The sequence below is a fragment of the Phaenicophaeus curvirostris genome, chromosome 2, assembly GCF_032191515.1.
Source record: "Phaenicophaeus curvirostris isolate KB17595 chromosome 2, BPBGC_Pcur_1.0, whole genome shotgun sequence".
In the NCBI taxonomy this organism is placed as follows: domain Eukaryota; kingdom Metazoa; phylum Chordata; class Aves; order Cuculiformes; family Cuculidae; genus Phaenicophaeus; species Phaenicophaeus curvirostris.
In genome coordinates, this window is record NC_091393.1 from 37,346,068 (window position 1) to 37,369,924 (window position 23,857).

At 40.4% G+C, this 23,857-nt stretch overlaps 1 protein-coding gene across 1 annotated transcript in view; it reads right to left on the reverse strand.

The window, feature by feature from the left end:
• The window catches only part of LAMA4 (laminin subunit alpha 4), a 104,249-nt gene that overhangs the window by 77,031 nt on the left and 3,361 nt on the right, over nt 1-23,857 (reverse strand). The window contains exon 2 of the mRNA XM_069851722.1: nt 2,121-2,222. Within this exon, the coding sequence (XP_069707823.1) occupies nt 2,121-2,222 (102 nt within the window). The remainder of the gene's footprint in view (nt 1-2,120; nt 2,223-23,857) is intronic.

Here is a 23,857-nt window from a genome sequence, read left to right on the forward strand (position 1 = left end):
TTGGACAGATAAATTTCTGTACATGTCTAGAATTGTCCTTAGGAAGTCTGCTTTGTCCATTGATTCTAATAAAAATCACACGATCAACCATCATCTCCTTTTTCCAAATTACTTGTGTTCATTCATCTAACATGCTGCTTCTTGCTGTAGCCTCAATTCCATTTTCTTTCAGTAAGCTTTTCTTCTCCCAGACTTTCCCAGTCACATTTTGCAGTTTACCAGTTTCATCAGTGTTCTGATCTTCCCTGGAAATTTCCGCATCCTCAGGAAAATCTTGTTACTGCAGTCTTCCTGGGCATCTCTTGTTCTATTTTATGCTATCAAACGTCCAGAACTCCTTTTCATTCTGCTCTTTCCTTGCACCATACTCTGATTTCACCTAAACCTTTTTGATATTGCTCTTTATTCAGAACTAAACGACTTGAGCTTAATAGCTTATTAAATCATTCAGATAAGGCAACAAACGGCTTATTTGAACTTAAGCGATAAACTGGGGTTTCACTCTTAGTTTTGTTCTTTGCTGATTGGTTCTGAGAGTTTAATATTCTGGACAACCACCTGTCAGGAATGCATTTATACTTTCAGATTGTTTTCTGCTAATACTGTAATTTTGTTTTTCTTTTGTCCCTCCTCCCCACCCATCCTTTCCTCTTGACATCAGCCTTATTTTTGTAGCAGATGGGAAACAAGTCTTCTGTTCTGTTTGTAAACTCAGGATCTAATAGTTTCTGTACCTCATATGTTCTAATCCAGAAACTCTCTGGTCACTGGAGTCGCCAGAAGCAGTCATCTGTCAAGAACTCTCTCATGTTCTCAAGCCTTTCATTGGAAGTTTTCTCTTGTAATCCTTGTCACATGATGCTAAGGGGACATTCATCCCATGAGCGAAAGCCATGTGTATGTGAAAGAGGATAGCTGAGAATCCCTAGCAGTGTAAAATAACTTTTAAAAAATTAATATTAAAACACTAAGACTATATGTACTCTGCAGAAACCAGCCAGTCCTAAGCACACTACAGTGGCCAAGCCATAACAGTTGTCAGCTGCACTGTCTTCCTCCCATGGGAGTAAAAATGGTAGGAAATACATCATAGAACAGAGCTCTATGTCTTTGTATAACTGAAAACTTGATAGTGGTTGTAATGATGCAAAATATTTGAATATTATCAAGCCATTTTATGAAAAACAAACTGAGGGCAAAGGTTTATGACTTGTCAAAACTAACACATGGGAGAGCAAGGAGGTCTAGGCTCTACTTCTGCTTTATGAGCCTGTAAAGAGTATACTAGTTCATAGCTCTTGTTATGTGGTTTAGATACATTACACTATTAACTTAATACTTTTTTTTTTTTGAAGTGTATTACTGCTTTGGTTGCCCACTAGTAATTGGGGTTAGTTTTTCTGGACTGATTTTTGCCCTGGAACTACAAGTGATCAACTACTAATACTAACAGCTTTCTGTATGAGCTGATGTTGAGTGAAACCAAGCATATGGGAAATTGTAATACTGCCTTAGAGTTCAACATTCTCTTTCCTTGGTGTATTATTTCAGCCTTCTCGTGTTGTTCCTTCACAGCAGGAGGCTGCCATCCAGCAAAATTACTGTGGATAACACATGTATATACACTCACAAAGGTCAGTCACCATTATAAATTGTTTATATGATATACAGCACCGCATTCATAGTGGGAAGAATGAAATGTGTTTGAATTTATACGTTTTTTCTCCAGTGGTATCCAAAACTCTTTCTGCATTTCTGATGGATTAAACATTTTTCCCAACATACAACTCTCACAACTATTGCATTCAGGAAGTGCTTTGAAACTGCAGAGATAATTTAAGTAACTGAGAATGAAATTTGGCCAGGATAATCTTATTAATGTATTGATCTTGTCCCTACTTATGATTGCTCTTCAGTAAAAAGCTTCTGTGGTACAGATACTGCTTTACTGTGTATGAAATTGAGCATTGGTGTTAATGGAAGAATCAGACTGTGCTCGTTTGGGTTTGCCTGAGAAATATTTCCTTCGTGTGAAGCGTGGAAGAAGGTGAAAGGCTTCATATTATCATTTAAAAAAAAAAAAAAAGTACTGTTATTCAGTGAGAACAGGGATTCCTTACCACACAGATTCCAGATTCATCGAGGCATCTGTTTGCATTGCCATTACAGTTGCAAGGAGAGCACTTTCCTGAACTGGTACGATAAAATCCCTCTTGGCATCTCTGCAATATAAAAATAAACATAAAGTATTTCCTATGCTATGTATCCAGAGAGTTAGGTTTGTCTGAGAGGCATGGGAAAGCAAGAATTACAACAGTCAGGTCTCTCCAGAGCCCACTGTGCAACCCCATTGTAGCAGACCACACACACACACTGTTGAACTGGAATCTGTTCCTTCACTCTCTGCCCTGGTGCTGCTTTTCTTGCCTTATAGAATTTAAGCTGTCAGCATTCCTGCACGAGTCCTGCTCCTGCCCCTGCCAGCAGTGGGTGCCTGCCTGCGGGAGAGTAGCTGGCAGATTCTTACCACATTTCTTACTAGACAATGAGATAGATAGAAATGATTATCCTTATTCAGTAAAGGTATATTTATAGAAGAGAAATAACTTTTACTTAAAAAAAGAAAAGATGTAGGAAGTTTATTAAAAGCAGACTTAGTACTGGCTTTGATGAGCTTTAGATGAAGAGCCTTGAGGAGACAGAAATACATCTACAAAGATCAAGGCCCTCTGGATGAAAGCTGACTGGATGCTATGAGAGGCTACCAAAGCAGGGCTGTTTCACTGTTTGTCTGTGAGGCTGGTGAGATGTGCTGTTGTCATTCCAGGGAGTATTCAGTCCCTGGAGGATACAACTGTTTCTTCAGTGTGACATAATAAATAAATGGGGGGACATTGCATGAAAGGTAAATTTTTCATGCCCAGTCTGTATAATTAAGTACTTTTGATAATTCAGCAAAGGTTACCAAAATTAAATAGAGATTGTAAATATTACCTTTTTTAAAATACTAACTGAAGTAATAGTACAAGGAATAAGAAACATAAACAAAGATATTAAGATGCCCCTCTAAGACCATAAAATAAAAAGAAAACTAAAGAGGATAGCTTCTGGTTGGCCTGTTATGTGTAAACTGTTGTTTTCCACTGAGGAACTTCTATCTCATTGTGCAAAGCTGGTGAGATGTGCACAGGTTGACCTGAGGAGCAAAATCTATTACTCAGGCAGCACCTCCTCACCCCCTGTACATGTATGATGTTAGATCCATGCAAACTCATGAAATTTTGGATCCTAAAGCTCTTGCCCTTGTGTAATTTTCACAATACTTTCACAGAACTGATGTCAAGGCCCTAGCATGTAATTTAGATCTCCAGAAATTATTTACCATTCCTTGTTTGAGGTAGCATTTGCAAATACTGTCCCTGAAGTGGCTGTCAGAGCCTGAGAAATGCCAGGGTCTCCTGGAATATTCTTTGTGGCTTCCTCTAGAGCACTTTGTGTATTCTGTGTCTCTTGATGTCACTTGCTCTTGTGAAAATTGGAAAAAGGGAGAGGTTCAAGCAAGTCGGAAGGGTACAATCTTACATGCTTGCATTTGTATGAGGCATGAGGTTTCTTATTACATTGTGCTGTTCTAAATAGGATTACATTTCCACTGCATCTCCTCATTTTCCTGGTTGCCCTGAAATAGAGGATGGTTTCCTTTCTGCACTGACTTAACCATTGCTCCTCATGCCCACTGTAAGCTATGACATGCACAGCAGGTCTACAATATCACATGCAATATTGCACAGTGATACCTCCAGTGTCTGCAAAAACGAGCCTGTGAGAAGTACTGCTAACTAGCCCTGCTGGTGGCTGTGGTTAATTAACCCTGGCTATGACTGTGTTACTTCTGGGACCTGAACCTGTATGTCTGCAAAGTGCTGTAGATACAGCTGTGGAGCATCGGGTAGCAAAAGCCAGCAATCCCAAGATTCATCTGTGTGTTAGCTTCAGTTCTCAAGGGTGGATAGATGCTTCTATCTGGCCAGATAAACTGCTTTCTTAGAAAATGATGTATTACACAAGATGACTAACAACAAGCTTTAAAAATGAGGTTTACAAGTGAATCATTAATCCAATATTATCCCAGAGAGCTCCGAGAAGCTGAGATGAACATAAATGGAAAACTCAGTTGCCCTTACCATTCTTACACACAATATTTTATCTGGTTTGCTTTGGAAACATTGTCTTAGATAACAGCTCCTAGGAGGAAAAACCTTCATACAATAGCTGCTTTGGGACAGCAAAAATACTATTTATTTCTGCTGCTTGTTAATTTCTGCTGTTTAGTCTTAACACAGTGCTGGCTTCCTCCAGACTAAAGATTTCAGCTGAATGATTACACCATGCACTGTGGAAGGGTGACAGTTTGTTTCCAAATTGAAAACAGATTCTTAGCCTAGTGTCTGTCTTGGCAATGTTTCTCTCCACCCATACAGATATAAGGCACATTATATTTTCTGATGCCACTCAAGTGATGGGTGGTCCTAGCTGGTTGATTTGCATCTGCCCAAAAGCTTTCTTGGTTGTACAGTTCTGAGGATATTTTTTTACTTATGGTGGTGAATATGGACAATGGAAGTGTATAACTGTGTAAGGGTGTCTATGCAAATCTCAGTCAGGCGTAAAGAACATCTCCTTTATACTTCAGCTAAGGGCCTGCCTGCATTGTAGCCATGAATGAGATTCCATCTAGTCCACTCACTCAGCATTAACAAGTTAGGTGCAATTTCGTGCAACATCACTGAATGTTGGCTATATGGGTGGTGTTGTATGGCCTCTGCTGAAGTCCACCGAAAACCAGTCTACGCCCAACTCTGAGCAGACACACTTTTCAGTCCCTCAAGTCATCTGCCTCAGTTTTGGGTGCCTTTGCTGTTCTCACTGTCAGAGCCCCTCTAGAAAATGAGATGCAGGTTCCTAAGTCACCTGGGTATTTTCTGACAACATATTTTTCTCACATAATTCAATTCATCAGAAAAACTTGAAAGGTGCTGATGCTCAGTATTTTAATACCAGATTTTAAACTTTGGGTTGCATCAGCCTAAACCATAAATGAAGTATTGACAATCAATGCTATGAGGGAAGTGGGACTGACGGGAAAATGAGATCCAGATAATTTTCCTTGGGTTCAGAAGTTTTCTCAGGCATTCTCAATTATTCTGATATATTTTTGTTGCTCCTTGCCCTATTAGTGATAATGGAGAGATCAGTTAGTTGTTCCAGGATGTGAGCCAACATCATATTTATAAAAAGAAGTGTCAGAGTGCTGAGCTAACCGAGGGATCCAAATGGCCGAATGTTCTGGGAGCACAAAATAATTGCACTCAAAACACAAACAGGTCTGGAACAAAATGGAAGTATCCTCCCTGAAAAATCATTATGTAGACAATTGAGTGAGGAACATTTCCGTCTGCTGTCTGTTTCTGAATGGTGAAGACAATTAGTAGGCCAAAACTCTAGGTCTGCATTAGCAATTATGTCTTCACAATTACTAGATTTTTTTGCCCGAGGGACAATGTTTGGTACAGTTCAAGCTGAAAAGTCCACTCTAATGTAGATCTTGCTGAGCTCATGAAAATCTTTTATACCCATGGTGCATTTATTCCCCCCTTCCTTGCATCTGGATTTAATTATAAAATTTCTTAAGAACAAGAACCAGCTGCAGCGCTGAAAACACCGTGGAGGCTGTAGTCATATCCATTTCTTCAGACCCTTCTGCTGCTTTGGGTGCAAGACGGGACTGAAGATGGAAAACAATCCACTTACACAGGTTATGAGTTTAATCCATATTATATTCAAGCAATTCCACCAGTTAAATTGCAGATGCTCCTGATATGTGCCTGCATAGCTGAGGGCAGAGTCAAGTTCCCGTTCCTGCCCTACAGCCAGCTAGCAGTAGTGAGGCAGCCATGCTGGGACAGGTATGGTTGCTGTGATCCTGCCTTTTCTGGCTTGCTTTTCCAAAAGGAAGAATGCTGTGCTGGTAACATGCAGAGTGTTCTCTGTGGTTCCATCTGCATCAGTCAGCTGAAGAAGGGCAAGACAGGATTTCAGGCATAGGTTTATGATCATCCATACTGACTGATGGTTCATTTTCTGCCCTGAGTTTGCTCTTAGACAGATTGTGATTTTCCTGACAAAGTCCAGGCACAACTCAGAGCATGGCATCTGTTAGGATGTGTTTCCACAAGGCACTCTGTATGAGACTATTCTTTTCTGTGCAAATATAGAAAGAGCTTCAGCACATGGGCAAGGGCTGTGTTATGCTACTTGACTAGGAGGTCCCTACGCTACTCTATTTGGTACAGATTTAGCCATTGACTCTCTCACCTAATGGTAAGAAAACATGGCATGCTTCTTTAGTTAGCACCGGAACTTGTGACTTTCCTGTGGATACATAAAAGCACAAAGGGTCTCTTTCTTCCACAATAAAAGGCTCTCTTGGATCCACACCAATGTTTGTTATTTCCAGATTTTTCTCTCTAGTGCTGGGCTACATGAAGGGATGTGGATTCAGGGTTAAACAGTCTACATTAAGACATTTCAGCCTTTGTTATATTTGATATACTCGTGCCTACAAGTCTCAGATGAGGAATCTCATTAAATTTGATCCAAAACAAACCCAGAAGAAAAAGATGGTTCTTGGTAGAGGACTGTTGTAAAAAAAGAGACAGCTGGCGCACTTTGGGGACAGAATCTGAAGAACGGCACTCAAAGCAGCAGTGATGGTGCATCAGCTGCCAAGTTACTGCTACATTTAGTGTCAGCTGAGACTTGGCTGTAGCTGGCCAGCAATGTTATGCTCTTTGGTGCTAGAGAAAGAGTCAAAAGGTGTGCTGAGAGGGACCCTCAGTGGGCTGCATGGATGCTCAGACATGAGAGCAAAGATCATACATTACAGTATTGCTTAGCAAATTCTCACTTCAAAAGTCTGATCAGGATAATAAAGGTAACTGTGGCCTGGGAACAGCTGAATCCTGTAAACTCGTGGGCTCATGAAGAAATGAAAATTAACGTAATTAACCTAATATCCCAAGTCTACCTGCCACACTACAAAGTTCTATCCTGTGCCGTAAACACCTGCATTTTATGTAGAAAGTTGAATTTTGTATGCCAAGAGGGGAAAGTGTACTTTTTTCAACTTTCTGGCAGGCCCTACACATTACTTCTTCATATGCCAAGGGGCTAGATAAATGACTGTGGCATAATTTATGGTATGCTGCCCAAGTCATAGTAACAGTTCCTGATTCATGCTCTTTAAGCCTTCAATGTAAGAGAATTAAATTCTCATTACCTGTCACCTGGTGATGGACAAGGACATACATAGATAGTTAGCTCTGGCTAAGCTGACATGCCACACCTCATTTACCTGCTTTATCTTGATGGTGTAGCAAGTACATTGGACATATAGTTCAATTATGAAAAGATTTTTTTGTATTTGAGTTTCCCTTTTCTCTGCAGTCTGACCTGTTCTGTAGAGATGGTAAAAATACTGTCAGAAGACATGTACTTTATAGAGTCTTAGCCTGAACTGTCAAGTCTGGTGTGACAGGCTATCTCAGCTGAACCAGTTATGGAGAACTATGGCACATATTGTGAATTATTTGCATAATAATACTTATGACTTGACACAGACTTATCAACAGTTTAAAAACTATAGGACCTTCAGAAGTCTCCACTGCCTCTTAAGGAGTGAAATAAAAGAGGAAGAAAAGAAAACAAACTTTACTTGACATTATCAGTCTTCACTTCAGGGCCCAGGGAAAATGAATGTGCCGAAAAATTAGCCATCGGAAAAGAAAATCAGCTTGGCTGAGCAGAGAGCTTTGGGTGGATCTATGAAAAAAGAGGAAAGTATATGAACTTTGGAAGAAGGGGCAGCCATCTCAGGACTACAAGAATGAAGTGTGAACACGCAGAGAGAAAATATGAAGGGCTGAAGCCCAGCTAGAACTTAAAATGGCCCATTCTGTGAAAGAAAATAAAAAATGTTCTTACAAACACATCAACAACAAAAGGAGGGCCAAGGAGAATTTCCATCCGTTACTGGATGCAGAGGGAACAATAGTGACAAAGGGTGAGGATAAAGCTGAGGTAATTAATGCCTTCTTTGCCTCAGTCTTTAATAGTAAGGTAAAATGTTCTCTGCATAGTGAAGCTCCTGAGCCAGAAGACAGACAGGGAGAGCAGAATAAAGCCCCCATGATCCAAGAGGAAATAATTTGAGCCCTGCTCGGCCAATTATACCTTCACAAGTCTATGGGGCCTGATGGGATCCACCTGAGAGTATTAAGAGAGATGGCAGAGGTGCTCACCAAACCCCTTTCCATCATCTACCAGTAGTCCTGGCTAACTGGGGAAGTTCCATTTGACTGGAGATTGGCAAAAGTTGCACTCAGTTACAAGAAGGACTGGGGGAGGATCCAGGGAACTACAGGCCTGTCAGTCTAACCTTGGTACCGGGGAAGGTCATGGAGCAGGTCATCTCGAGTGCTATTACACAGCACACACAAGACAACTGGATGATCAGTCCCAGTCAACATGAGTTTATGAAAAGTGGGTCCTGCCAAGATAACCCGATCTCCTTCTATGAGGAGGTTACCCACTGAATAGGGAAAGGCTGTGGATATAGTGTACGCAGACTTCAGTAAAGCCTTTGGCACTGTTTCTCACAGGTTTCTGTTTGAGAAACTGGCTGCCACTGGCCTGGACAGGCATATCCTATGCTGTGTAAAAATGCAGCTGGATAGTTGGGCCCAAAGAGTGGTGGTAATGGAGTTAAATCCAGTTAGAGGCTGGTTACAAGTGGTGTTCCCCAGGGCTCAAAGTTTGGTCTAGTTCTATTCAATTTATTAATCAATGATCTGGATGAAGTGATTAAATGAACCTTTAGTAACTTCATGGATGACACTAAGCTGGAAGGAATTGTTGAGGGCAGGGAGGCTCTACAAAGGGATTTAAACAGGCTGGATGGATGGGCTGAGACCAATGGCATGAGGTTTAACAACGTCAAGTGCCAAGTCCTGCACTTGGGGCACAACAACCCATGCAGCGCTACAGGCTTGGGGAAGAGTGGCTAGAAAGCATCCTGGCAGAGAAGGACCTGGGAATGCTGGTTGACAGTTGGCTAAATATGAGCCCAGGTACCCAAGAAGGCCAATAGCATCTTGGCCTGGGTCAGAAACAGCATGGCCAGCAGGACCAGGGAAAAGACTGTGATCCCATACTCTGCACTGGTGAAGCTGCATCTCGAATTCTGTGTTCAATTTTGTGCTGCTCACTACAAGAAAGATATTGTGGTCCTGAAGTGTGTCCAGAAAAGTGCAATGAAGCTGGGGAGCGGGCTGGAGAACAAGCCTTACAAAGAGTGGCTCAAGGAACTGGTGTTGTTTAGCCTGGAGAAAAGAAGGCTGAAGGGAGACTGCTGTCTACAAATACCTGTAAGGAGGCTGTAGTGAGGTGGGTGTTGGTCTCTTCTCCCAAGTGATCGACAATAGGACAAGAGGGAATGGCCACATGTTGCACCACAGGAGGTTCAGATTGGGCATTAGGAAAACTTTCTTCACTGAAAGAATTATTGGGCACTGGAACAGGCTGCCCAGGCAAGTGGTTGAGTCACCATCCCTGACGGTATTTTAAGGACAAGTAGATGAAGTGCATATGATTTAGTAGTGGACAGGTATTGTTGGGCTTGATGACCTCAAAGGTCTTTTCCAACCTAGTGATTCTATGAAAAGTGTTACTCCTCTGATATGAGATCAGACATCAGGCATCATATCAGCCATAGATACCTGTCAAAGTAGGACACATGAGTAAACACCGCCAAGTTTTTAGTGCACTGAAGAAAACAATCAGAGAAATTGAGTGAAGCAATATCCCTTCTTGAGAGCTTCATATCAAGGTGTGATGTTTTTCTGGAAGGTATGGTTTCACCAAATATAAGTTCAAGACTCAACATAATACCAGTGCCTGAAACTCTCCATTTTTTTTTATACAGGGATGAGTGAATATTCTAAACATCCTCCACCTGTTTTCCAATTCATGTCTAAAAGAGAGACCAGTCTGCTGGAAGTGCATGGCATTGCCATGGAAACAACAGCCCCCTGCTTCTTGGGGACATTTCCAAATCCAATCCAAACATGCTTGCTATTGTTTATTTATTTTAAGAGCAGTATTTGGAATCAGCAGCCACAGTTCTGAGGCCTTTTTGAAGATTGTTTGCTTAGGCCAACTTGAGATAAGTAGCCTACTGCCCTTTCTAAAAATAAAGATTGTTTCCTGATTGAATATCTCCTGTTTTTTTTCATTGATGTAATTATTTATTAGAAATAAGAACATTAGACAAACAAGTCTGAGAAAGCAGTCCTCTACTGTACATTTGATGCTTTCCCAGTGTCTCTGGTTTCCTCAGAGGAGGTAGGACTGTTTTCTGAAGATTCCTGGATTTTATCACCTACAAGAGGGTTTTCACATTCAGAAAAGCTCAGCCCCCAGCCAAGTGCTCACAGAAAGCATACCAAATTTTCAGCATTCAGCAGGTCACTCCTGGCATGTCTGTGTCAGCCATGAAGACGGTCCCAGGCTGAACCTTAACAACCTCTGTGCCCCAGGTGCAGGGCTGTGCCAACACAGCTGTGGCTGAGGCAGTGCGGGGGCATCCTGGCCAGTGACCTCCACAGCTGGATGGTGGGACTGCATGTGTAGGAAGCCCAAACCACAGCAGACTGGGACTCGTCAACATGGAAACTTCCACATGGGAAGAAGCCAGCTAAACACCCTTTGTATGGTTGAATTCCTTCTGTACTAAGATGTGTCTAAATTAGGTCAGCTGTGTCTGTTGCTCTCTACGGACTGCAAAGGGAGGCTTCCAGGGCTAGCTTACAGATAGGTGCCTCTACTGACTACAGAGTCTGAGGAGATGAAGCCTATTGCACGTCAGGTGTCAAAAATCAGCCTGTCTCTGAGATAGATTTTTCTCCTTTGGGAGGCAGAAAGCATACATATATGCTAGCACCTTTAGTGAAGCTAATTCTTATGAATTTTTATCAGGAGTTTTAAAATACCATTGGACCTTTACTATCTAGAATTGATTTTATTGCTGCTAGTAGCTCAGTCCTGCTTCAGCTCGATGGCTTTGGACAGCATAGAACACATTTAGGAAATAAATAACTAAGATATTATTAAGATTTTTTCTTGTCAAACAAAATACTCATTATTCACTGCAAAGAGTGACTTTAGTTCTACCACATGCCTGTGAGACACAAGATTATCCCATTTTACTGAGAGCAAAACTTGTCCTGCCATCACGTTAGTGCTATCATGTTTGTTCGTGACTCAAGTTTCAATTAAGCACTGTAGATACAGCTGAGAAGAAGAGCTCAGATGCTGTGACTGACTTCGGCAATCTGCAGAGCTGTGACTTGAGTAAAACTCCCTGAATAGCTACACAATTAAACTCTAGTAAAGAAAGGACCATGACCTCATTCTAAGGACATATTCCGGTCCCCTGAAAAAGACACGGTTTCCTTTGCCAAACTGGGATGTAAATAAACGAAGTGTTTTTTTCCATGGACATCCTAGCTTAAATCCACTCTGGATAGGCACGCATTGTATGGCTAACCATGCCTGGAAAGCATAAAGTAGGAGGGAAACTTCTGTACCTTGGACAGATATATGAGTCTGGTTCTGGTGTTTAATTCAGAAAGAAAGTACTGAGGGTACCAACATGACTTCTACATCTGCTTTTCAGCTCAGAACAGAATTAATTTCCAGTTCATTTAAATATGGACTTTTAAAATCCAGAGTGCTAGTTGTAAGCTGATGGACATTTGACAATTTCTTGCTCCCTGGGACCAAAGTAACAGACGTTTCAAATTCCTCAGGTTGAAGACATGTTTTTCATAAGCATAGACACAAAGATTTAGTTCTTCTTCAGTCTGCTGGGAAACTTCATGAAAACAAAAAGAGCTGCAATAGCACTGAGCCCCACTGTCCTGACCTACCTGCCCTCAGTGCACTGCAGGAGAAACCTCTCTCCAAAATGTAAAATCCAGCAGAGGTACAGTACACTATGTGCAAAAGTAGCTTGATGCTGGCACATGCTACTTGTGAGCAGCACACTCAGGAGCCCTTTGGTTTTTGCTATTCCTCAAACCTGCCAAAAAGATCTTCCCTACAACTACGTTTGCTCTAACTGCTATATGCATGTGGAGAGAGGATTTGATGGATCCTGTGTACAACTTGAAGTAAAGTTTGTGTAATTAAATTCACTCTCCTTGGTTTTCTTCTGATTTTTTGAGGCAAAGAGAGAAAATATTTCTAGAAGGTGTCCTTGGACATCCCTGCTACTTTTTTACAATAATAACTATATAGTTGCAAATTATTTGTTTATCAATTTCTCCTAGGTCTTGTGTCCAGCAAAATTGGGATGGATTTGAATTTGCCAAAGCAGAAAGAATAACATATGGATAGAGATTTGTGCAGTTACAATTTCCTCAAAAGCGTAGTGAGTATTTGTAGCAATGCTGGGTTTGCTACAGACAGCATGTTCCAACAGGTCCCTTTGTGTACAGTGAGGCATTGATTAAATCCATGGCTTCTCAGTTTACATTTGTAGTTCACATTCTCCCTAGGTTTTATTTATAGGTTACCTTTTTGTCTTGTCTATATTACATGTCCCTCTTGCTGGCAACGAGACTCAAATGTTATTTAAACAGTCTTACAGTAATTGCCAACCAGAGGTCAGGTCATTCATTGACCCTTCTTGGGGACTCCTCTGCACTTTTATTGGGCTGTTTCTATTAATGGAGCATCTGAATATTACGCTGATGGGTTGTGGATCCCCACCTGACTGCATTGCCTCCCACAGTCCACCTGCTGTTGCCTTGTTCTCTACTGATGCTCATGTCCTCCCTGTCCTGCTTTGCATTTGTTCTCCTACTCATCTTCTCCACTTTGCATTTCCCTACACCTTGTTCTAGTCACGTGCCCACTTCATGACATACGCTTCACCTCTAATCTACTAACATCTATGTTGTTTGAAATTAATGCAAGAAAAATGTTCCTTCTCACTGAACAGATAAGAACTCATCACCTTGTTTCTGTGCATAAGCTCCTTTATTCCTAACTATGTTAATAAGGATATTTGGACTCAAGAAAACAAATTCTTCTGCTCATCTCTTGTGTGACCTTGAACATTTCTCAGTTTCTCTATTTGTAAAATGGAATAGCGACCATAATCACACAGAATCACAGAACGGCTGAGGTTGGAAGGGAACTCTGGAAGTGATCTGGTCCAGCGCACCTGCTCAAGCAGGGCCACCTAGAGCTGATTGTCTGGGACTGTGTCCAGATGTACCCACAGCAGCGACACAAGACAACAACCTCACATCATTTAAGAGAACTAGTCAGAACCACCAGGAATAACAAATATCCCCATATGGGCAGACATTTCTTGTAGTCATAGTTTGCTTGTATCAGCTGCCTGCAGTGAATATAAAGTGTTGCTGGACACAAGACTTCCAGTTTTTTTAATTCAGTGCTGAAGGATTCTTTTTGGCTTCCAGCTAAACAGCCATACTTTAAAGCCTTCATCTGCGTATTTACACAACACTGCTTGGCATTGTGCCATCTTTCTCATTTTTTTCCTCCATACTTTCTACGGGATAGACCACACTCTGGTATTTGAGGGCAACTTTTATGAGTGACCTGCAAGGATTTACTGCCAAAGCATAACAGATAGATAAAAAAGATTTCTCAAGGAGGGTGGTGAGAAAGAATGACATTTCAGTGTTACAATTTCACATGAAAAGTTGAAACTAACTTTGTAGGACAGCTTTTAAGATATTTAAGGACAATCTATTTTCTTCAATTCATAAGAAGGAAATATGAATATGGAAAAAACTATTCAAGATAGAAGTTATTTTTGTTAAATACCTTTCAGGGTACTTGTTTTTGTTAGTTATAATGATTAAAACATACTCCCCTTCTTGAAAGAAACTAATAAAGAGCTGGAGCTCTTACTGAAGGTGCACCTAACATTAGATGTATGGATATCTCGCCCTTTTAACCTATCCTGTTCATTTCTCTTAGTTTGCCACATGCATCTTCCTAGGCCAGGTCTTGGTTATGGAGGAGGTTGCTGCGAGTTCTTCCAATCACTGAGTTAAATTATAACTTTTATTTGAAAACAAAATGTTCTGATGATGCTCTTTCTAAGAGCTGTCATGCTTAACTCTAGCGTAAGTTATCATTTGAAGAAATAAATAGATTTCAAGTTTTCAGACGTTAAGTAGCAGCAAATTCAAGACTGCGTTTTTACTTGAATCTTTAGGTCCCTACGAAGTGACACTTCAGAGAGAACTTTGTCTTTCTCTTAGAATGAGGCCTCAGAAATTAGTAACCGACATGTTGGCTAGACATGTTCTACCATCAAAGTCATCATGAAAATAAATAGAAGTCCTTCTCTACACCATAAGGTATTCCACCACATGCAGACAAAAGGAGACACCTGCTCTGCAATTTTATTTCTTCTCTACTGTTTTTCTCTTGAAACAGTACCTGAGCTTTGAAGCCTCACAAAGCTAGCGAATTAAAAAAAAAGCAAGCTTGCTCACCAGCTTCCCCTTAGGTCTCCAAGTTCTATTTATAATTTCTATAAGCCTTCATTACCTCTGGTTTATGGTATCAAATTCTTCAGAACTAGAAAGGTCACATTCTAACTATTATTACTGGATAAATTTATTCAGTGTGTGACATCATACCTAGACAGTTAATTAAACCATTTAATAGGACACTACAGCTGTTAGAGAACTGTCTGCATGCAGAAAGCCACTCTAGCATTTACCATTTCAAGGGCAGAAACCTGATGCGAATAAGACATTTACAATTTCAAATTTTTTTTTAAAATTGTAAACATTTCTGAGAAGAACGCATTATTTAGCATAGTATCCAAATCAATATTCATGATAACTTTATAGTGAGCACTCTGGTGTAATATATTAAATTCCTGTATTGTTCTTTTAAATTTCTGACATTGGTAACTGTGAAATATTTATTAATTCCAATGCTCCACTGATGTTGTAAGTTAAGAATTAACCAGAAGCTAGTGAAGAGTTATGGGCACAATGCTGATATTTTATATTTTTTTTATCCGCTTGATAGATATCTCAGTTCTAATTGCACTTAATGTGATTAAAAACTGAAGCAATTGTGTGAATTACACAATAAGTAGAGTTCTCGTCTGTTATGTAGCTTGCAAATGTAAAAACAAATTATTTCTTGCTGAAATAGTCATAAATAACCCCCTCAATATTGTTGCATATTCTGATTTTTTAAAATTACATTCTAAGATGAAACAGGTTCAATGAAACCTAAGGACTAGTTGAGTGCATTTTCCATAGATCTGAGCAAATTAATATAAAAATGGGGTTTTCTAGATAAGTGATATGAAATACTCATTAAAGCTGCAGTGGTATGCTTTTGTGAAACTTCGTAGTTTGACTCTTCAAACAAAAATAAAGCAGTGACACTGGTTTTGAATCTGTAATCTTTTTCAGCAAATGAGCTGTTCAATGAGTGATGAGACAAATGAAGCCTTATTTTCTGTGTTAAGCAACAAGTTAACATTTTAAGATCTCTATTGTTTATAGATACAGAATGGTTGAGCTTTCCTCTGAATTCATTGAAAAATTGTGATTGCATTAAGGAAGATAGGATAAAGTCCTAACTTTATAACATCCTAATTTGAAAACTTCACTTGCCAACTTATCCCTGACAACTGGAAATATTTCTGTATCACCTGAGGAGTTATCAACTCATGAGCTTCCAAAACAGAAGTTTATTTTTAATAATAAGAAACAACAGACTATGACTCTGATGGAAACCAGCTTCCCAAGGTTTTAGACAAAGAGCTCAGAGACTGCTAAAACTAAAACTAGCAAGAGTGAAACTAGTTGCTCTAGGCAAAATCGAGCTGGTGGGAGAGCTGCAGAAAAAAAATTACCTCTCTTTGTCCCTGCTGCATAGTAGAACTAACAGTCAGAGAAAGCATGAATATGGCTAATTGCACATGGGTAAACCCCAAACCTATAAGCAAAATGGAGAATGGACAACAGAGAAAAATAACAAGAGATCCCCTTCCCAGCCCATTGTCACTCAATATTCTTGTTCCTTGAGTGGACTTCACAGAATTACAGAATCACTAGGTTGGAAAAGACTCACAGGATCATCGAGTCCAACCATTCCTATCAACCACTAAACCATGTCTCTCAGCACCTCGTTCACCCGTCTTTTAAACACCTCCGGGGAAGGTGACTCAATCACCTCCCTGGGCAGCCTCTGCCAGTGCCCAATGACCATTTCCATGAATAATTCATTTCTGATGTCAAGCTTGAACCTCCCCTGGTGGAGCTTGAGTCCATTCCCTTTTGTCCTGTTCCCTGTCACTTGGGAGAAGAGGCCAGCTCCCTCCTCTCCATAACCCCCTTTCAGGTAGCTGTACAGAGCAATAAGGTCTCCCCTCAGCCTTCTCTTCTCCAGGCTAAACAATCCCAGCTCCCTCAGCCACTCCTCGTAAGACTTGTTATCCAGGCCCTTCACCAGCTTTGTTGCTCTTCTCTGGACTCGCTCCAGAGCCTCAACATCCTTCTTGTGGTGAGGGGCCCAGAACTGAACACAGGATTCGAGGAGCGGTCTCACCAGCACCGAGTACAGAGGGAGAATAACCTCCCGGGACCTGCTGGTCACACCGTTTCTGATACAAGCCAAGATGCCATTGGCCTTCTTGGCCACCTGGGCACACTGCTGGCTCATGTTCAGTCGCTGTCAACCAACACCCCCAGGTCCCTCTCCTCCAGGCAGCTTTCTAGACAGACTGGACTGTAGCTGCACAGGGTTGTTGTGCCCCAAGTGCAGGAGCTGGCATTTGGCCTTGTTAAACCTCATGCCATTGGACTCTGCCCAGCGGTCCAGCCTGTTCAGATCCCTTTGCAGAGCCTCCCTACCCTCCAGCAGATCCACACTTCCACCCAGCTTAGTGTCGTCCGCAAACTTGCTAATGGTGCACTCGATGCCTTCATCCAGGTCATTGATAAAGACATTGAACAGGGCTGGAGCCAGCACCGAGCCCTGGGGAACCCCACTTGTCACTGGCCTCCAGCTGGATTTCACACCATTTCCCACCACTCTCTGGGCCCGGCCATCCAACCAGTTTTCCACCCAGGAGAGTGTGCGCCTCTCCAGGCCAGAGGCTGACAATTTCCCAAGCAGAATGCTGTGAGAAACTGTGTCAAAGGCTTTACTGAAGTCCAGGAAGACCACATCTGCAGCCTTTCCCTCATCCAGTAGGCGTCATATGTCTTTGTCATAGACTTGTGCATGACTCCATTGCAGCAGTGACAGAATAATGGTGACTCTCTCAAAACCAAATAAAAGCTGAAAGGTAGATGGCTTTATGCTGAGCAATAACATTACTTATTACCTTGACTAAATAATTGAATACAATTTAAAAAAAGTTCCTGTGTTGAAAATGTTTCCAGACTGTTACCCCTTCCCCAGTCAAAATGGAAAACAAAATGCCATTCAGCAACAGAGATGGGGTTGGTTCCAACATAAACATTTCTCAGCTAGGCATTCTCCGTAGAAGTGGATAGTAATTTTTTCCATATACAGTGGGAAAGACAAAGCCTCTGCTTATAAGGCATTCTTCTCAAAAAAGGGGAAGGGCTAAAATGTTATAACTGTCTGCAAGCTGGCTAAGGATCAGAGGTTAATACCAGCCTGTGGTCTAATGTACTTTGTACTACAGCCACTAAATAAAAATTCTACTCTTATATGTGCTTACTGTTGAAAATTGAAAATCTGTAGTTGAAAAGGTAGCTATTTGATTATCCTTTTTTTTTTTTTTTCAAACAAAATGGCAAGTTTATTCAAGGAGAACAATTTACAGGAAAAAGGGTAAGTAATTCTGTGTTCTTTCCTCATTAACCACCCTCCACCCAGTCCCTACAACACACGTGAGATACGTCCTCAGTCATGCTTTATTTTCATGAGTGCCCCAGTTCAATAAGACATAACCAAGTGTCAAACTACAGTACTCCCTGAGAGATTTCCAGATAGAGACAAAATTTTTCAAGGGATAAAAAAGAAAAGGTGGCCCTTAAAGCAGGTATGACTTTGTTCATGGGATACTGTTGAAACTGAGAGGGTAAATCTGAAGGTTCCTTTGTTCTCCCTTTTGCAGTAATTCCTCTCACCCCAGATTTCTAGTCTTTCCTAGTTTGATTTTGCAGCTCTTTGAAACATTGGAATTGCAGTAGAGACACACAGTGATCAGCTCAACCAATAGTCACGGCACCAATTTAAAAGCCTGTTAGCACAAAACACAAGTCACAGTGTGAAAAATTGGAAAGATAAAAATAAAAAGCTTTCATCCACCTCACCTTCCCAAGGATGGCTTAACTGTGGACAAAGCAGGAAGCTGCTTGGGATGGCTGATGGGAAGGTGCCATATTTTAAGGCTATTCTCAGAAACAACATTTCCCCGTTGGTGATGCTAATGTTTGCAAATGTGAGGGAAGGAACTGAGACAGCTTATCTTTGTACTAGAAGCCTTACAGGCTTTGCTTTGAGAGGCTGTGCTTTGAGAGCAGAGAGGAAAAGTCAGGGCTAGGGAGAAGGGATAACCTTCCCTGGTCTCTTATGGCCTCTTGGCTCTTGGCTCGCTTCATTCATAGGCATGGTCTGATATTGAAGAAATTATTTTTTTTTTGGCCCACATTAGAGGAAGAATAGATACATCTAGAGAAAAAAAAATAGTCTCTTTTCTCATCCCTCACAAACCCCCCTTGCTCAACCCCCTATTTTCAACAGACTTAAAAGTAATTAGCTGGTGCCTTAGAGACTCTGCGGAGCCTCTCCAGACAATCTTCACATTTGATGAGAAGTAGGGAACCACAGAAGACCACCCACCTGCAAAAAGCAAAGTACGGCACACAAATCCCCTCTGACCTTACACCATGTCTAGACCTTCAACACCTGCCCACCTCTCCCTGAATGGATCCATTCCAGGTAGTGATGCTTTGGAGACCTTGCCAACCTTCAATGGGCCAAGTTATGCTAGTTTTTCTTGGGTACCTTGGTTTATGGGATTTTAAAAGCTGGGGTAGGGAGGGCTGCACAGTGTTTTGCTCTGCCAAGTCTTTTTTCCTTTTTTTCTTTTTTTGGTTACTGGAGTAGATTTTCTCTGGACAAATGCTTTCTTCCATGGAGTGCTTTCAAAGAAGGGTCCGTGGAGCCAGGAGTGGGGAGCACAGCATAAAGGAGTCATGAATGGCAGTTCTCTGTTGCTCTCCACAGGCTATCATCCAAGCTCAGAAGTGGAAAACCACAGTGAGAAACCCTAGGACATACCAGGCTTGCATTAGCCTTGGCAGAGAAGAAGTCTGCTCATCTCTGGTTACTCAGGAGGCTTTTCATGCAGCAGTAACAAGGTACAGAGTACAACACAGCCTAGGAATGATCCAGCTTAGGTGCAACTTCCATGTGTTTTCTCTTCCACCTGACCCCAACGCTGAAAGTCTGAATGAATTAATTTTTAATAATTTTTGTTGGGAAGACAGAGTCAAACAATGATTCAGAGCCTTACATTTTTAGCTAAAATAGCTGTTATTACAGATCTTATTGGAAGTTGTTGATGCAAGCAGCCTTTTTATTCAGTAATTATTAAATTAGACTTCAAATTAACATTCAAGTGTGCCAGTTCTTCTCATGGTTCCTTGCTTCAATATGTCATGACTTAAAAAATAACATTTTAGTTCCTGAAAACTTGGAATAGTAATTTCTTAAATAATTTTCACAACCTTCTAATATTCTTTGGCTCATATTAGGTATCTCAGTAACTCTTGAATGCTGGGATTTTAGCATGATTTCTTGCTGTTTTGTCTTAAAAGAAAAAAAGACTTCTACTATTTATGAAGTATTTATTTTAAGAAATCAATCATCTGAAGAATTACATGATACAGCTAAACCAGAAGAAAAAGTCAGGCAAAGCCAGATAGTATTTACTCCATTTTAGTGATTCTCTGTTTGCATTGACAAACTCACATTGTATATATCCTGACTGATAGTTAGGAAAATGCCTTTGAGGTCATTTAACAACAAAGAACTAGATTTCAAAAACTGTGGAGCCCTAACTGCTTTGTACGCAGTACTATTCAGCAATTGTTGAATCTTACATTAGGATGCATAACCCAAACATCCTCAGCTCATGATGGTGTCTGAAAATGAACTGGGATCAGATCCAAATGTTCAAGAGGACCAATTAAAATATAAAAAACTTTGGTTTCTGTATTTTAGTGTTTAAAATCTAAGTTCAGAAGCAAATTGTAAATTGTCAGTGGCTGATTATGTACTATTCAGCAGCTAGACCTATTTTACACAGCTCTTGAACACTAGGACCTCTAGTTGTTATCAGTTTAAATCAGGACAAGTTCTCCTTCAGAAACAAATTCTTTTATTCCTTCTCATGCCCCCTGGAAAAACTAGACTTTTAATTCCTTCCTTGCTTGCTTCCCATGTCATGAATAAGAGTGGACATGAAATGCCTTTTATTGGTTTTCACAGCCCTGAATAAGCTTGGGGGCACTTTGCTGGTACTTGCCCAAAACATTGTGGGAACTCACTGCAGCAGAGTTTAAATTTCATTGTTCTCGTGGGTGCTTTATGCACCTTCTTGAAATGGAGAACATTTCCCACTAGCCATCTCTCTCTTCTGTGCTTCCATTTCCTTCAGTTTCCTATGATTTAAAATGTTTGGGGTCTGATGGCTCTACTCCAAGCAGCTGATTTTCATTAGAGCTTTGATGAGAAACTTAAGCTGGAATCACAAACATCTGCAGTAAAACTTCCTCCCCACTAATACATGTTTCTCAGAACATAACCCTGTTGTACCAGAAAAAAACAGCAGCTAGAAATCCAAATTGCCCATTATGGGAGTTAACCTAACATAACCCCACGGGTCTGAAATGAATTCATTTAAAGATCTGCTTTTTAAAAGATAGATGTGGTTCCCATTAGCTTAAAAGAATATAAAGGTTTCTGTCAAGCTAAAACTCTTTTTGGCTCACACCTCAGGATTAGGTCTTCTACTGCTTCTTTTAGTTCTAGTTTGTTTTGCACAGATTAATGTCACAAGTAAAGACCAAATTGTGGTTTCTCTGAACAGTCTGCAAGACTTTCTGTTCCAGCCTTTAGGGAGGGAGGGGTGAAGCAATTTTGTGATCACTTGAGTCTTTGCTAACTGGTGGCTGGAACTTATGATTGGCTCTCTCTCTCTCTTTTTTTTTTCCTATTGTTTATGTGAGCCATTTTAGAGAGGTGAATTTATCACAGGTTCCATGCTGATTATTGCTTATTGCTTTAGGGAACCAGAAAGAAAGCATCCTAAATACTGTTTCTTGCTTTTGACAATTTAGATCAGCAGCTACTGGTAGAAGTCAAGTGGGAAAAAAATGGTTGTCAAACATCATTTTAACATGCTGTCTCCAATGGGTAACTTCTGTCTCTTACTTTCTGTTTAGTAAATGGCTAATGTTGACTTGACTACAATAATTCTTTCCATTAAAGGACTTCTGCTGCCGCTCTCCTTCCTCTGAGCCAGAAACACTAATGCTGGGACCAATTTTCCTCTTCCATCTGTCCAACAGCATCACGCCTTCCTTCACTCTGGGAATTGGCTTCCTGCCCTGTCCCAACCACTTTGTTTTTTTTTTTTCTTTACTCTTAAGGCTCTCGATTTTCTCATTTTTGCTCTAATTTTTTAATCTTCCTCATCTTCTTACTGTTTTAGAATGCTTTCTTTCCCACTACTTGCTTCACCTCTTCTTTCCATGGAGGACATTTGAAATTATCTTTTTTTGCTTGACATGTATCTCCACAGAATATCTGTCTTCCCTTCCATTAATCCTTCCCACACCTCTCCTATACTGGTTTGTCTTTGCTATTTTCTTGACCTCATGTAGTCATTTACATCAGAGGGAAGTAAGTTTTTCTCTGGGTGCTACCTTAGAGTCATTTTACATTAAAATGACTGACCACACAATGTGTATCATGGGGAATCATTTGCCATGCTCTCTAGTATCTGAAGTCTTGTACCATTGTTTATTCTCACCTTAGACTCTGTAAAGAATGTTCTAAGGAAAGGAACTAATGAAAACCATCATGTCAGTGGATTCTGCAAACACAAATGTTGACAGTGGCGGGCTTCAGACACAAATGGTAATGTATGAGATGCCTCTGATTTTGAAGGCATGTGTTTGACAGTGGGATATAACTGTTCTGGGAAGTTACTGCTTGTTTTCAGTTTTGACTCTGTGCCTCACCAAAAATAGAAGTGTCTTGCCATCCCCCTTCATTCTGCGATGTCCAAGCTAAGGAATGCATCCCCAAGGCAAAGATTTCTGACGTTTGCCACTTACTTGGCTTTGTTTCATTTGACATCTGTCTGTCAGTTCTAAATCCATTGCTTCCATCTCTGATAGATCTTCCTTGTAAAATAATTAGTTAATATTAATAAAAAAATAATAATTAAAAAATCTATCCTTATTTGGAAAAATCAGTCTCTGACTTAATGCCAACCAACTGCGGTTGGCTTATATTGATGAGCTGATCCAGTACTTTGTTCTCACTCTTTCTGTTTTTCACTGTCTCCCATACACATCAAGATTCAGCACCAGAACATCTGCCCCATGTCCCATTATCGTGTTTGTGAGCAAAGGAACTTCAGTATCTTGAATACAAGAAACTTGACCAAGTGTTTTCATCTTAATCTGTCTCTTGATAGAAAATCCAGCCCAACTGGATAAATTCTTCAGTGCTTAATTACCTTTAAGATTAAAATTTGTAACTAAATTGTACTAACTGTGTCCCTCTGAGTTTCTGTTTATTGCGTATAAGACCTTAAGTTCCTATAATAGCAAGCTTATTGTTAAAATTGTTGTGGTCTGTGTTGTATGCACTTACAGAAGTTGTTATTTTTTTCCTAACGTTGTAGTCCTTCTCATTATACTTTCTCTGAATAACTTTCATCAATTTATAATCATTCTTCATGAAACAGAGGCAGAGAACAAGGTGTATTATTCCATGATCACCATCAGTGCTCATTATACAGGTAACATGACATTTCACCATGTGGAAGTTAATTTCATTGTGTCAAGTTAATTTAAACATCCACATTTTGTGCCTCAGCCTTTAGCTGATGAATAAAGCTATCCTGAACTGAGTATGCAACAAATTCCTTACAGAGGAAGAGGCTCCTTTGACAGCCTTTGGGGAAGGCTGCTAGGAATTAGAGGTTTAAAAATCCCAATGTCTGCATTACTGTATGGGGAATTTGGGTTTATACTTGAATACAGTGACTGATTCAAATTGAAAATGCTTAGGCACAACTCGTGTGCCTAAATTAGGTGAACTGGATCACATCTTGATTAACAGCTAGGGCACTGAGTTCTTAGGTATTGCCTAAGATCCTACTCCAGTCCTTAGTTTACTCTTTGAATGGGTACAGCATATTAGCATAGCATGGAAAATGTAATTATTCCACTTCTTTCTGCCATCAAGAGGCTTTCATTCGACTTCAAGGCATAGAAGAACTCCACATTAATATTAATTTTGAATTTTAAAACAGTTCTCCCAGTCCCTTTGAGTTTAGATTTGCCAAACATGGGAAAGGAAGATGAGTGGGAAACAGAAATGTCCACTAATATGTATTTACATTAATTGGGGTCTGCTGTTGTTCTATAGGTTCCCAATATCA